This window comes from Kogia breviceps, chromosome X (genome assembly GCF_026419965.1).
Source record: "Kogia breviceps isolate mKogBre1 chromosome X, mKogBre1 haplotype 1, whole genome shotgun sequence".
Taxonomy (NCBI): domain Eukaryota; kingdom Metazoa; phylum Chordata; class Mammalia; order Artiodactyla; family Physeteridae; genus Kogia; species Kogia breviceps.
This window is the reverse complement of record NC_081330.1, coordinates 121049984-121065710: the sequence shown is the minus strand read 5'-3', so window position 1 is coordinate 121065710 and position 15727 is coordinate 121049984. Positions and strand designations below refer to the sequence as shown.

The window sequence follows — 15727 nt, the reverse complement described above, 5'->3', positions numbered from 1 at the left end:
GCTGATGGACATTTGGATTGTTTCCCCTTTTGGGCTGTTAGAAAAAATGCTGCTATGAATGTCCATGTGCAAGTTTTTGTGTGCACACATGTTTTCATTTCTCTTGAGTATATATTGAGGAGTGGAATAATTGGATCATATTGTACCTTGTGTTTAACTTTTGGAGGAACTAACAAACTACTTTCCAGAGCAGCTGCACCATTTTACATTCCTCCACCAGCAGTGTATGAGGGTTCCAGTTTCCCCATATCCTTGTTAACATTGGTTATTATCTGTCTTTTTGATTTTAGCCACCCTAGTGGGAGTGAAGTGATATCTCGTGGTTTTGATTTGAATTTCCTAATGACTTCTGATATTGAGCATCTTTTTGTGTGCTAATTAGCCATTTGTATGTCTTCTTTCGTGAAATATCTATTCCTATCCCTTGTCCATTTATAAACTGGGCTGTTTATTGAGTTGTAAGTGTTCCTTATATATTCTGGATATAAATCTCTTATTAAATGTATACTTTACAAGTATTTTTCTTTGTTTTTCCCTCCCTTTCTTGATAGTATCCTTTGTAACACAAATGTTTTGTATTTTGATGAAGTTCAATTTATCTAATTTTTTTCTTTTTTTGCTTGTGCTTTTGCTGTCATATCTAAGAAACCATTGCCTAATACAAGATCATGAAGGTTTATTCCTATGTTTTCTCCTAAGGGTTTTATAGTTTTAGGTCTTACATTTAGGTCTGTGATCCATTTTGAGTTAATTTTTATATATGCCGTGAAGAAGAGGTCCAACTGCGTTCTTAATTTTATATGGATATCGAGTTGTCCCAGCATCATTTATTGAATAGACAATTTTCTCCCACTGAATTGTTTTGTACCCTTGCTGAAATTCAGTTGACCACAAATTTAAGGGTTTATTTATGGATTCTCAATTCTATTCCATTGATCTATATGTCTGTCATAATGTGAGTACTACAGTGTCCTGATTACTGTAACTTTTTGGTAAGTTGTTCTTCTTTTTCAAGAATATTTTTGCTATTCTGTGTCCCTTACATTTTTATATGAAATTTATGACCATGGTCAAATTCTGCAAAAAAGCAAGAAGGATTGCTTTAAATCTGTAGATGGATTTAGGGAATATTACCATCTTAACAATATTAAGTCTTCTGACCCATGAGCATGGGGTGTCTTTCCTTTTATTTAGATTTAAAAATTTTCTTTCAACAGTGTTCTTTTGGATTTCTTTTTATCTGTATTTTCTACTCCTAAATTATTTTATTCTGCTAAGGATCTGGGTTACAATCCAGGTGGGACAAGAAAATGAAAGAAGGGCGCTGTTGGGATACATTCTCTGTTCTAAATTATATCTGGAGGCTTCATTGTAATGCCAAGAATGACTTGCCTGTTGCTGGCTAAACCCTAGATCAGGTTACCACCAAGCAGTATTCTAACTCCATTCTTTGAAACAGTTTGAAAACAGAAGTATTGCTTATGTCTCTTGGGCTGTTCAGATTCTGAGAGGTAAACCAGTTAACCTTTTGGAGCACCGGCTAACTCCAGGAATTTACCCTACTTCTTTAAGTTTAAAAATTTATCTTTATTTGATTTTTTTAATACGTTTTAAATAAAAAGAATATCAAAAGGCGTATAGTGACAAGTTCTCCTCTTATCCCTATCCCCACCTACCCCATCACCCTTCAATTTTTATATATCTTTCTAGAATGTGTTTACATATATATATCAACTATGAATATGTATTATCCTTTAATCTTATCAGAGGACAGTGTCCATGTTAATTGAGTGTAGAAGAAATTATAGTAAGTAGATTTTACATAGAATTTTAAACTAATCAATACTTGATCGATTTGGGTATTCATCTTAGTATAAGTGAGGACTTCTCCCTTCAGTGAGTTAGCAGAAAATTTTGTTCTGCTCATCAGTAAAATTCTCTTATTGCATGACAAGGAGGCTGTTTGAATCAGGGTTGAACACCCTCTACGTAAGAGATCCTGGCAAATGCCCATGTGATGGGGCCACTTGTCAGAACCTCTCTCTGCTTGTGAGAAAGTACCTAGAGCACAGGTTTGTTCTTTACTGGAGTCGTGGGCAAATGCTCCACAACTCTGGCTGAGTCCCACACCAGATTGAGATATAATGTGTGGTCTATACATGTACCTCAATCTAAGTCATTATTTTTTACCTCTGTGTATATAAATTTTTCAATACAAATTCACTTATACCTCACTAGAAACCTAAAAAATAAAATAGTATTAGATGTCAGGGTTTATGGGAGACAGAAATATTGGCAAGATACATAGCTTTTAAAAACATTTGCATCAGATGTGCACATCACTTCATTTCCATTCCAACCCATATTGTTAATTTACTTTTCTTTTCCAAGAAGCTATCTGTGAAAGACATGGCCGAGTTTCCTGTCCCTACCCAAGATGTGACTGGTGATGACAAACAAGGTATGAAAAGAATGAGTTTTCTCCCTTTAGGGACACTTTACCTATATATATTTTTAATCTACTTCTCTTGGAATGGCTGGCTTCTAGAGCATCTGAGGACTGTTCTCTGTATATGAACACATTTGGATGGATTAAGTAGTTCCAGTTGCTGTCACGAAACTATAGTTCATAAAGTGGTAACAAGACCCTGAGTGTCCAAAGCCCTTCAGTTATGACCCCGTGCTCAGTGCTGACCCTCAGGCTACTCCAACACCTTTTCTTGGAATCTGGTCGTACTAATTAGGAAATGACTAGAAGCTGAACGGTTTGTGAGCATAACATCTTGTGTTGGCAGATGTGATCCCAGAATATCAGTATACATGCACATTTGTACACAGGTCTAATCCTCGAGGAAGTTACCTTCTGGAGAGAGTTTCTGTCCTTGGGCTTTATTCTCTGTGACTTTGTGGATGTTGGGTTGTGATGATTTGCTTACCTTACCGGACGGGTGAGAGCAGTGCAGCACGGTGTTCCGTGTTACACCTAGCATCAAGCACAGGGATGAGTTGGCCTGGGACTTATCTAGAAGAGCGGGAGGAACACCCCACCTCCTGCCGTACTTCTGTATAATGCTTTATAATCCAATCTATCAGGTCCTTCCTCATGCACTGTAGTATTCAGTCCTCACAAAATGGAATGGAGGCTGGTATGTTTTATCACATAAAATACAGAGATGAGTAAACTAAAGTTCAGGCAGTATGAATTATTTGCTCAGTAAGAAAAGGAGCAGGGTTAAGAACCAAGATTTTCGAATTCTCAAGCCAGTATTCCTTCTATTATCTGATATTGATTCACTGCCCATGAATGAAAGGCTTATCTGAAGGGACTAAAAATCAGTGCAGCTATTTCAGGTTTTGTTATCATGACCTGCCATGGATGTAGCTTTGTATGGGAGTTAAACGTGAAGAATGTGTTTCCCATTAGGAAACAGTAATTGCATGCTCTCTGTTTCAGTGTTTGCTCAGGAGAGGCAGGCAAACCTAGATGTTGTCTGTGGCAGCACGTACTCTGATTACTGTCTTTACTAGTGGGTCTTAACCTTGACTACCCACTGGAATAACCTGGCAAGCTCTAAAAATCCTGAATCCTGGCTCTCACTCTCAGAGAGATCCTTATGTCATTGCTCTGGATGTCAGGAAAGAAATGGGGAAATTTCATGCTTCCTGGTAATACTCCTCACAGCCACTAGAGGCACTCTCTCCGGAACATTGAAAATACCTCTGTTCTCTGTAGGAGGAGAACCTGTTACCATAGTTTAGGAGACTTTTATTGTTTTAGTAAGTGCTAGAGCAACTATAGATGTTTGTAACACCGTTTTCATAAGTGATGACTAGGGATTCTTTGTTTTAATGTAATGTGCCTGAGACATAAAATTTTTTTTTTCTTTACTTTTCTCTCTCTTGTTCTTTAAAAACAAAACGATGCTAGCTTTGAAGAGTGCTACGGATGAAGCCTTACCAAAGGATATGTCCGAGGATTCAGGTAGGAGAAAACCAATTTAATATATTTTTAATGTAATTATTTCTTAAACAAACAAACAGACAAACCAAAGCAACCCTGTAGTTTCAGTGAGAAAACTGGTACATCTGTGATATTATATATATATATATTTCTGTCCAAATATTTGTCTTGTGTTTTATTCTAAGGAAATCTTTTGGTTTCTTTTTTACTCCTCCCCTCTTCTCAGGTATGAGAAGAGGGTGATTTCTTTTTAAGTTCTGAATATAGGTTTCACTGAAAGGATTTCTCAGTTTGAATCGAGGGTCTCATTGTCACTAAGTATAAAATTGAGAAGGCTTGGATTTGGGAAGATTTCAACAAGCCACTGTGATTTCTGTGTAGAGTAAGCTGATGGGGTGGATTAATGGGAGACTCACAGGTGAAACTTTCCATTTCCAAAGCATAAATCTCAAATGCTTTCATTATGCTTCACTACCAGGAGGGCAGGTAAATGTGCTTACACATGGAGTAGATTCCAAGGAGAGAAATAAAAGTCGTGTTTGCCCAGGTTCTTGGAGAGTCAGAACTGTCCGGGAACCATGGAGATGGTCGGGCCTGTGGCCTCAGCTTTCTCAACAGAGCCATCACTGAACCAAGATGAACCTAGCTGAGAACAAACTGGCTAGGGATGGCATGCCTATTTGGAGCTCTGGTTATGAGCACATGAAAGAAGTTGCTGCTTTCTCTTTCATTGTTATCTCTCAATATTTAATAAGTAAATCATGTTTGTTTTGGTTAACTAGCTATCATCCAGGCTTTATTTTTTTAAAGTTGGAACAAAGGAATCAATTTACATCGAGGCTTATGCTGCAGTACAGTATTTCCCAAACACTAAGTTCATTTAAGGCTTAAAAGAGAGAGGGGTAGAGGGAGAGAGAGGGGCGGAGGGAGGGGGAATGAATATGAACGAGAATATATGATTGATTGCAGTGATGAGGCCTAAGAATCTGTAGTTTTAGGCAGTCCCTCCCCCCCCCCCAGGGGGGTTCTAATGTTCAGCCTATTTTGGGAACCACTACCTCTAGAAAGCGACGTTAAGAAATAGAAAATTAAGATCGTAGATCAACTGTGACTCCAAAAGTGGTTGGAATTCTCAAGCCTAGTTTTGGCTTTTGGAACTGATTCAGGTTCCTTCATCAGAGGCGGAAATGCTCTATTTGCATAGGACAGATGCCTGAGGTAGGTACTTTCCAACTCTTAATTTCTGGAAATGAAGTGGATACATCCTAGTTTTTGTAAACTTCATGTTATGGTATCAGTAAAAGTTGTTTAAATTTGGAGAGTTAAATTGTGCTTCTCCAACAGTCAGGCTAATAACTCTTCCTATTTTTTCCATGAGCATTACGTGTTCTCTGGGGCATGAGCTTTAGATGTCATTTTCAACATTCCTTCATTGAGTAGGGCATGGCGTCACCAGACAACACCTATCAGGGTGTGCGTGCCACAGTACGTGAAGTATATCTGAATTTGTTTCACATTCTGCCTGGGAGCATGCTATGTGGTTTCTGATTTGTTCTTCCCTTTGCTGCCCTTTCTGGAGTGGATATGAGGGAATCCCTCATCTGAAAACGTATTTAATACCCTCTTTTCCGGGGAATGTTTGGATTCCTAGTGGGAGACACAAGAGTTTCAAGGTGGTGGTTTCTAATTCTGGAAGGCTGTCCATGCCATGTGGGCAGTTCACCTCAGGAGAGTTGCCGCCTTCTGGAGAATTAAACTTTAGGCTTGCCCTCCTATCCTGTTTCTGTCTCCTGGAAAGATGACACGCCTGGAGTGTTCTAGGAAGTTCTCATTCTTCTTCCCTCGGCCCAGCTCAGTGAGAAGCTATGATCCGCCTGGGGGCTTCGGCCTGGGTTCTGACCCAACCTGCCCTTGCCATTTTTGTGGATATTCACATGCTCCAAATGCTGAGTCTGATTTTCAGGGGCTTGGAGGCTGATGGCAGACTTAACGAAAGTCATGTTCTCCAGCTTTTTCTGATCTCGAACCTGTGGAAGCGTACCAGCCCTGCCTGGGATCTCATTTCCCTCTTTTGCTCTTCCTTCCACAGTGGGTGGTGATAACCAGGGTAATGGTAATGGTGGTGAAAAAATGTGGTGGCTTACAGATGGGATGGGACTGCGTCATCAGGGAACACGGTATTCCTTGTTAACATATTTTTCTCATAGACCCTTACCCTTTGAAGTGCTGAACATGTACATATTAGAGGAATCTGATGGATTTCTTAGCTAACGGCACATTCTAGCCTAATTCAAAAGGCCATACTGCACCGTGGCCATCTTTTTCTGTGTCTCCGGGTCCTGCCGCGGGCGCGGGCCTGCTCGCCCTTGCCCTGTAGTCCTCAGCCTGCTCTTGGAGACCCTCCCAGCTGCCCAGTTGCCGGCTGCCACCCCGTGGTCTCTCCTGCCATTCCCTGTGCCCGCCTGCACCTCCTGTGCTGTCCTGGAAGGAACTACATTTCAAAACCAGATTTCTAAGCTTGAAAAATTAGGAACACCCTACAGCAGTAATATGTTGCAGTTCTAGAATACATTTAGTTTTTAAAGCGCCTTCACTTTCTTTCTCTCTGAGTGAGAAAGGGGCCTCATTTTTATTATCTTCGTTCTGTAGGTGAGGAGACTGGGGTTCACGGAGGTCACAGCTAGAGAGGGTCATGGCCAGGAGTAGCCCCTGGACCTCAGGACTCCTGGCCTGGTCTCCACGGCTCAGCCACACCCATCACGCCATCTGCCTTCCTGCCTGCCTATCTCTCACCAGCAGGGTTCCCCGCTCCTTCCACACCCATCCCTCCCCCTGGCACAAAGACAAAGATAGTGGCAGTGGGCAAAGGAAGTAACGGTCACCGCGGTCTGATTTGGGGAAGAGTGTTTTAAAATGGCTGAGACTTCTGCCCACACATTTCTGGGAAGCAGCGGGGCCTGAGAGAAGCGGGCTGGAGCCAGCCGTGGGCGGCCCGCTTGGAGGGTGGCCCTCAGCCTCGTGGTGAGTGGCCCTCGCACCGTCCGCCCAGCCCCCAGGTAGCCTGCTGGGCTGGAGGAGAGGCTCTCTTGGGCCGCCATCTTTTGCCGCCGGGTGGCTGGAGGAGGGGAGGTGGTTGTCCATCTTTGTGCGGGCGCACGAGACCGGGCAAGGCAGGCTCACACTGCTTGGGCCTCCCATGCTTCTCGGGGCTCCGGCAGCCTTTCAGTGGTTTGCAGTTAAAAGGTGCCTGTGTCCTCACTCCAAGAAGCCAGAGCGCTTCAGTTGGGAGAAAAGCACGTCTTCTATAGCTGACTGAAGCTAAGGGGACGTGTGTTGCTAGTTTGCTTTGGACCTTGTTAGCGTCTCAGCTCTGCATTCTGCCCTGCTTATCTAACCCAAGGAGTTTAATGATCGTCAGAAATCCAGCCTGCTTCATACCAAGGAGGGGTTTTATCTTTGGAGTAATGTGCAAGAGGATGGCATCATGCAGTGAGACATTTTCTTTCCGGAAAAATTTGTGCAAACAGTACACAGACTATATTCTCCTTGCTCCTAGTTAGTAGCACTTTTTCTTTGAATTTGTATGACATTTTATGATGAAAAATTTGCAATGTTTGCAAAACCTTAGCACAGCTAGTGGTTTCTAAAGTTGTGTTCCACAGAGGATTGAAAACGTAAAAAGAGAATTAATGTTTTTGTAAGTATTTCTCATTACTCCCAACAACTTATGATGGGAAAGTAGGCTCCGTGTGTGTTGGCAGTGAGCAAGCTAGTTCATGATTTAAATTGGAGAAGGAAAAGTTGTATGGTTGACAAAATATTTTAATGATTTCACTTCATAATATTCTCTGTACGATTTGGGACACGAGAATATTTTCTTATAGGAAAAGCTGCATAGATCATTTCGACTTAACTGTGGGACTTTGATTTCTTGTGGCCATGCGGTCCTGGTGGTGTATTTTAAGAAAATCTTAAAATATGGAGCCCAATAGATTTCTTCCTAGTCTTCAGGGGAGACTGGTTCAAAATCTGTTATTACTAGGCTACCATGATAGACCAAGAAACCCTCAAGTCTGAACCCATCATTGTATAAATAGATAACGTCTTGAGAGAGTTGTCTTTTAGGCTGGAAATTAGTTCATTAATCAACTTCGATTTGAGAATGGCTTCATGGCTAATGCTCTGATGAAAGGAAAAATATGTTGGTTTTTCTTTCTTCTTAATTGTGCCTTTAGCTTTAGAAATAAAACTATGGAATCATGAAAATGTGGAAGCGGTCAAGTTTTCCACACGGATACCTGTACCTCGTGTTTACCTGTTGATGTGTTCTGTACTAGCCCAGGTGCTGCTTAAAACCTGTTTAACTGCAGACATGAAACCCAAGCAAACAACAACTAATCTTTGTTTCAGCCACTCCTAAGGATTCCAACAGTCTCAAAGCAAGACCAAGATCCAGGTAGTGTTTGTTTAACTTCTGCTTGAATGCCCTTTGTGCCATGTCCCTGAGTAGAAACAAACCTCCCAACCCAAAATCTTTTCCCTTCACTTTGAAGCTTAGGATGAGGGTGAGTTCACTCATCACGAGGGACCTGACTGGAGCCCGCAGGGCTGCTGGGGAGGCGCTTAGTTTCTGTGTTTGTTGGCGCTGGGAGAGGGGCTGCGGCTCTCCGGGCGCCTGACACAAAGAAAGGGGCAGTGTGATGTGACCCGGTTGCTGCAGGATGAGAACGAAGAGGGGGAAAGTAGCTTTGGAAAGCGGGAAGTATGGTTCAAAGGAAACTAACACTGAAATGTCCTATCATGACAAGGTGAACGCCAAAAAAATAGGAAGTCTGGGGGATAAAATCTAGAGTAGGGAACTAAAATACTTGGCGATTTCAGTGCGGCTCGAAACTTCAGGTAAGCAGTGTTGGTGGACTGTTTCATCCTCTTAGAGCCTTTTCTCAACTTCACAGTTTTTAAGTCAGTAGAGGTTAGTAGAAGAGGGAGAGCCAGTAAGGCAGTGCTGGGGTTGACATCAGACATCAGAGGAGAGGAACGAAGAGAAATACAGACTCTCATAGAAATACTAGAACCTCAAAGAGGGGAAATGGTGTTGAGACTGCTGTTTACCAGTAGACTGCAGTGGGAGACAGGACGCTACGTGTGTGTTTTCCAAGTTTTGCTTTGGCTTAGTGACTTTTTTCCTCCTTTGGCTGCTAGATATATTCCTGAGAAGTGAATTTAAATCTGATATTTTGTATGCTTGCAATATTGCCAGTTTAAGGAACTCTCGTCTCCTTGTAAGTCAGAGTTACCCCTTGTAGAAGGTACGGATATCTGTGTTCATATTTTTTAAAATAATAGGTATACTAATTCATTTTGGTAGGAAAAGAAGTTATAGTTCCTGTTTCTCTCTATGGCCAGCACATTTACTCATCCTGTTTTTGAAGGATGAATGGATCTTTTACAAGTTAGTCCGTGCTGGCTTTAGGATGTAGGAATAGTAACATTTACCTGCCTTCATAGTAGGCAAACCCTTCTCTGAAGGGCAGAAATTGAACCTCACAGTTTTTTTGTTTTGTTTTGTTTTTTTGCGGTACGCGGGCCTCTCACTGCTGTGGCCTGTCCCATTGCGGAGCACAGGCTCCGGACGCGCAGGCTCGGCGGCCATGGCTCACGGGCCCAGCTGCTCCGCGGCACGTGGGATCCTCCCGGACCGGGGCACGAACCCGCGTCCCCCGCATCGGCAGGCGGACTGTCAACCACTGCGCCACCAGGGAAGCCCGAACCTCACAGTTTTTTACTTCTACTGGCTTCCTCTCAAAGCGAGTGAAATGACAAAATCTCAGTCACATATTCTATTATTAATATCTCTGCTAAATTTTATATACTATTCTTTTAGGGATTGGTCTCTTGGTCTAATTTGGATGTTTTTATTTTCACTACACCCAACTGGGTCCTTACTGAGACCGTGAGAATTAAATTATTTTAACCCTCCTTTTTAGAATAATAAAGCCATGTAGAAATGTAAGGGAAAGGGAAATCACCCTTCTAACATTGCTACATTCGTCATTTTGTTGATTCCCTGCACATTTATGTTTTAATTGGTTGCAGTCATAGTTTTACTGTATCACTTACTGGATATTCATTTAACTTTCCATATAAAATACAAATACACAGGTTATATATGGAAGTAAAATGGAATAAGATGTAGTATGAGATTGTGTGCTCAAGTATATGTATGTGTGTATATATACACACGCGCACACATGATTTATACACGTACACATTATTTTCTCTTTCTTGAGTGAAAAATGTCACTAGAGCTGTATCTGGCGTAGAAAGTTCTTTCTAGCCAGGGTCTCTAATTTCCTTTTTTAATCAAGAGTTCCCATTTGAAAACTTTGTTGTCCTTTTCTATGGATTCCCTTTTATTCTGGTTGAAAGGATCAGAGCACCCTTCCTGCTAGTTCCCGCCTGCCTTCGCCTTGCCTGTCTTGCCAGTTGTGTTACAGGGGACCACCCCAGAGCATGTCACATACCATTATGGTGGCCTTATTAAAGATTGCAACCTTGCATGACAAAAAACCTCTGCACTACCACAGAGAAACCTTGAGGAAGTTATTCAGGAAAATAAGAACTTGCTATGTCAAAACCATCTTTACCAAGAACTGAAGTTGCTTAATAGTAATGGATAGATTCTAATTTCCTGAGTGCCACCGTAATAGCTAAATACCAAGACACTTTTCTGAGGTTAATTTATTTGTAGGACACATCTCTGACTCAAAGGTCATTTTCTTCTTTGACAGGAAGTTAGCTCAGAAGCTGAATAGGACAGACATAAGAGGTACACATGAGCTTCTTAGAAAATCATATTAGGAATTCATCCGCAAACTTATACGTAAGCGATAGAGTCATGTACTGAGTTGAAATAATTTAGAGAATAAGTAGGGCTCTAATATATAGTCTAGCTGTGCCCCAGGTTTTCTTCCCTGGCTCATAGGCAGACAGTCTCAGAACATTTTAAAGATATAATTAAAAACTGAGACTGGAATGTGAATGAAACGTATGTAACCTTCTAGCTGTGTGACCTTTAGCAACTTACTTTAGTTCCTTTTTCATTAAATGCCGTGAATTGGAGTTTTAATCTCTGAAATTGCCTATTCAGCTCCTGCCTTGTTGCAGATTGAGAGAGAAGGTTAAGAGGAGGCTTTTGCTTTGAAAATTTCCCCAAACCTGTATTTCTCATGGTAAGACAACCAGAGCCCCTCAACCTGACTGATGTGTGTTTTCCTCTCCTGAATTTCATTTGGGGCATATTCCGTTGAACATTTGATTCTTACTCTCAGCTTATCTGTCCCAGTTCCATATGTGCCTGTTATCACGTTTGCATGTAAACAGGAGAAGAGTTCTGCGGTCAGTTAATACCATGAAGCCCTTCTGTTAAAGTATGGAAGTACCTGAGTGGAAGGGTTTACGTGTTATTCTTATTAACACTTCCAATCGAAATGGATTTGAATTTACAGAAAGCGTTCCCTCTGGGGTAGGTTTAGGTCTAAGGTATAATAAGAGCAAAGAGGTTAAAAAAGGTTGTGACTCAGGGTTGGGGGCTGGGCGCTTGTTGCAGCTGGTGTGGTATCCAGGGGGCAGCACGGTGCCTGGCTGCTCTGGGAACTCAGCAAGGCTTGGCAGTCGCTTTGCCTTTTGTGGGTATTTTCTGTTTCGGCCCAATTTCAGAGAGTAAAGCTTTGCTGTCTGCCTTCTGACCTTCCCTTATTTTGCTGCAGATCCTACTCTAGCACCTCCATAGAGGAGACCATGAAGAGGGGCGAGGACCCTCCCACCCCGCCACCGCGGCCACAGAAAACGCATTCCAGAGCCTCCTCCTTGGATCTGAATAAAGTCTTCCAGCCCAGTGTGCCAGGTGAAGTGCCCCTCTGCGCCCCAGCCCTTCCCTTTCCTGTTGGAGTCATTGGATGGGTGTCACTACAGAGGCCTCTGTGGGTCCAGAGAACGAGCAGACCTGGCCCGGACGGCCTTCACGTGGCTGGCACATAGATATCACGTGTGTCTGGAGCCTTGCCCACACTTGCTGTGGACCAGGAATTATGAAATTCTCTACCCAGAGGATGAAAATCCTTCCTCCCCAGACAGTGCACTGAGTGTGCGGCCAGGGTCTTGTTCTCTGCATCGTGGTAATGTGTGTCCAGGATTGCCATCTGTGATTTCCTCAGATGCTTATGCCGTTCTTCTGTGAAAGGTCTTGGTGGGCAGTGCCTGGCCAGAATTTTCTGCATTTTATCCTTCTGGTGAAGATCCTGTGTCCTCCAGGCTTAATGCTTAAGGGGGCTCTGCTTTCTCAATCTGACTGATGGCTAGGTGTTTAGTGTGGGTGTCTGGGTCAAGGGCTCCTTCAGTTGGGCTGCTCTGGGGCTTCTGGGGATGGGACTTGCTCAAGGCAGCTGCTGTACAGCTGGGCTGGAGGCAGGGAGTGTGGGGCGGCCTGTCTGGTCCCCTGGCTCCCTATGAAGAGGAGCTGTCCTCCCGGGAGCCTGCAGAACCGCAGATGCGAGCCATGCCTTCACATGAGTGAAGGTGCTAGCGTACAGCTGCTGTCCCAAGTGTTATTTTGGGAGGCGCAAGGGCCTTTCCACTGACTAATGCAGGCGAGCTCTAAATACAGTGATTTCCTGGAACTTTTTCTGTATCTCTGTGCATTTTAAATCAAGCCAACCTCAGATGCTAGTGATTTGCAGATGATTATCTTTTTTACTAAAGCAAGAAAAGAATCTCCTTGGCTCACACATGAGCGTGACCCCTGTGTCCCGGCAGAGCTCAGCATGTTTTATTTGTTCTAATAAAGTACTCTCCTCATAGTAAAGTTATAGATTGTTTTTTAATATACCAGAATCTGGAACTCTCTATGAAATTTGATTCTCTGCCATGAGTTCATCAGATAAAAATTTGTCTTGAATTTTCCCCCATACTTTGATCCAAATTCTGGCATAATTTCATAGTCACTGGTATTTGGGGTGGGAGTAGCCACGGATGATGATGCTATAAAAATTTCACGTGGCTGGTGGATGTTGACTTAGAAGATTTTTCTGTGGACACAAGAAGATTAAAACAATCTGGGCAACCATCTCCATACGTTTCCCTTGCAAGGAGAGAGGCTGGAAACATGCCCCCCTCTCTCAGGCTGTGTCTCTCTCCTCACGAGGAGCGCCAGCTATGCTGGAGAATGGACGGGCCATGGCCTTTACCACGTGGCGCCCTAGAGTGGGGGAGAGAAGACTGAATTTGGAGTTCAGCTCAGCTGTGTATTAACTATCTGATTTTCAGCAAGTGGCTTAATCTTTTCTGCATCTCAGGTTCCCAATCTCGAAAACAGGACCAACCCTCCAGAGAATTACAGGGTGTCGATGAGGTGATAGATGTCATTCAAGTAGTGCCATGTTTGGCCCCTAGGCACTCACTGCCACGGAAGACCGACGGGGAGAGGGGGTCTGAGGAAAGCCGCTGACTCCCTGAGCCCCAGTGGGACAGTTCTGTGCCCCGTTCCTCGCAGCCCCCTAGATGGCTCGCAGAGGGCCCAAGCCGTGGCCACCTGTGGCAGTAGCCCCTCATTCCCGCACCTGGCTTGGGCCCGCTGACCTCCTGCCCTGTCGTGCTCGCCTCACACTCAAATCAAATGCCTGCTCCCAGGTCCCAGCGGTAGGGGCTGCTTTCAGGAGAGCCTGGATTCAGACGGCTTCTCTTTACGTCTCCGATGTTGATAGGACTTCAAGGGAAAAGTATTTTCATTTGATATATGCCAAAGAATAGCTAGGTGGGTGACATCTGTATTCATAGCTTAATTCCGTTGTCTTTCTAGTACAGGTTTACACAAGTGAAAGTTTCACGAGCAGTTTAAATTGATCACATGAGAAACAGAGCATGTCTGCATTATGAAAAGCAGGTGGTACCATTTCATCTACTTAATTTGTTTGCCTGTGGGTTAATTCTCACAGGAAAGTACAAGGGTCTGTCTAAACTATGTAGAATTTTAGTGCATTGCATAGTGCTAGAAATTACTTGTTAAAATTCTGACAAGCTAGGAAAGCACGAGGTAGAGTCTAAACCAGTCACCATAGCACCCTCAGTGAGAACCGTGGCGCCCTCGTAGTCACCCCTCTGCCACACTTGTCTTTAGGTGTCACTCTAGCTGAGCTGGGTCCCACTGTGCTTGCTGTCCTATATCCTGAGCTTCCTGATTCACCCTCTTTCACAGTATGGAGCTGTGTCATTTCTTCGTGCCTGTGTGGCGTGGTTGATTGCGCCCTGTGCGGCTTTCTGTCCCCCCATCTCCCCCTGATGTCTCTTCCTCATAACCTCCTCTCGTGCTCATATGCTGCTCCCCTCTCCTCCCCTTCCCTCTCTGCTTCTCTCCTATCCGCCCGCCCCCACACAGGCATGGACCTCTCTTTCCCAGGCTCCGCCACCAACTTCTCTCCACCCTTATGTCATAAACAATGTAGAGGTTATTAATGACTTCATATCTATATCTTTGTTTCCTTGTCTACTTATTTTCTTGGGCTGAAGTCGGAGATGCTGAGTCAGAGGCCATATACCTTTGAAGTGTAGATACAGGTTGGCAAACTGTGCTGTCAAAAACTTGTACCTTATGAACTTATCCCACTGGTAACGTCACCTGAGAGTGTTTCCTCACACCCCCACCAGCACTGGGTAATGTTCACCTTTTTAATCGTTACCTACCTGATAGACAAATGTTCGCATTTCCTCGATTCCTAGTGAGCCTGAACATCTTTTCCTATGTCGTTATTGGACATTAATATTTCTTCTTTTGTGAATTGCCCATGTGGAGGCACACTTAGCTGCTGGTGCTGCTGCTCTTTGCCTAACCACAGAAACCACTTGTCTCCTCTTCATTTTTCCTGTGAGGGTCTGGACCTGTCTTATCTCAAGCACTTGGGCATGTGAAGGTGGCCTTGGGGGAGCTAAGCTTACCTGCTCCTTCATGCGGTCCGTGTTCTTCCAGCCCCCAGTGCCCCATCTTTTAGCCAACTTTATCACTTAAGACAGACTCTACCTAGGCCATCCTGTTTATAGCAGCAGAAGAACGAGGAAAGGTAAAGAAAACAGGGAAAGATAATGTGCAATGAAATAAGATGAACTTGAGTTGAAAAGGAAAGATAAAGTGAAGCTAATGTTTTTAAAAATGAGAATCACGGGATTGTGAAAAACAGAGTGAATGAGGCTAAGTTGCTGAGTCAGAGTAGCCTAAAGTGGAGCGATAGTGTGGAGAAGAAGTAGGATGGAGAGAAGATGCAAAGAAGCAAGAATGAAAGAGGGAAATGAAGGAAAAGTTGAGGTGGTTGTTATATAGTGGTGAGGATGTTTATACAGAGGGAGAAGCAAATAGGATAAGAGCCTGAAGAGACCAAGTCGGGGAGAGCCCACAGACCCGGTATAGGATTCAGATAGCATTCAAAGGACTCTTGGGAAGGAAGGAATAGCTCAGAAGTGGGTGGCATTAATGCCTTCAAATTTATGATAGGTAACATAATATGGGGAAGAATAATGAAGGATTGTTTTAGATTGTAAATCTATAAAAATGAACCAGGCCAACTCTGGCAGTGTGGGACAGATATCAAGGCTTTAACCTTGATATCTGCAGAGAGGGTGTGAACATGTGATTTGCAGGAGTCTAGACTATCCCAGGGCTAGAGATAGGTAGGTGCTGGCATTACACCTAAAGCGTGTGTTTTCATAGGGAGAAGTCGA

The 15727-nt window shown here is 43.4% G+C and overlaps 1 protein-coding gene across 9 annotated transcripts in view; it reads left to right on the top strand.

The window, feature by feature from the left end:
- Positions 1–15727, top strand: part of REPS2 (RALBP1 associated Eps domain containing 2) — a 237995-nt gene that overhangs the window by 125447 nt on the left and 96821 nt on the right. For 8 of the 9 annotated variants that reach the window (XM_067023194.1, XM_067023190.1, XM_067023192.1 and 5 more), the window contains 4 exons: positions 2392–2461; positions 3929–3982; positions 8372–8417; positions 11731–11867. In XM_067023194.1, coding sequence (XP_066879295.1) covers positions 2392–2461; positions 3929–3982; positions 8372–8417; positions 11731–11867 — 307 coding nt within the window. The remainder of the gene's footprint in view (positions 1–2391; positions 2462–3928; positions 3983–8371; positions 8418–11730; positions 11868–15727) is intronic. The other variant, XM_067023191.1, reaches the window with a different exon arrangement.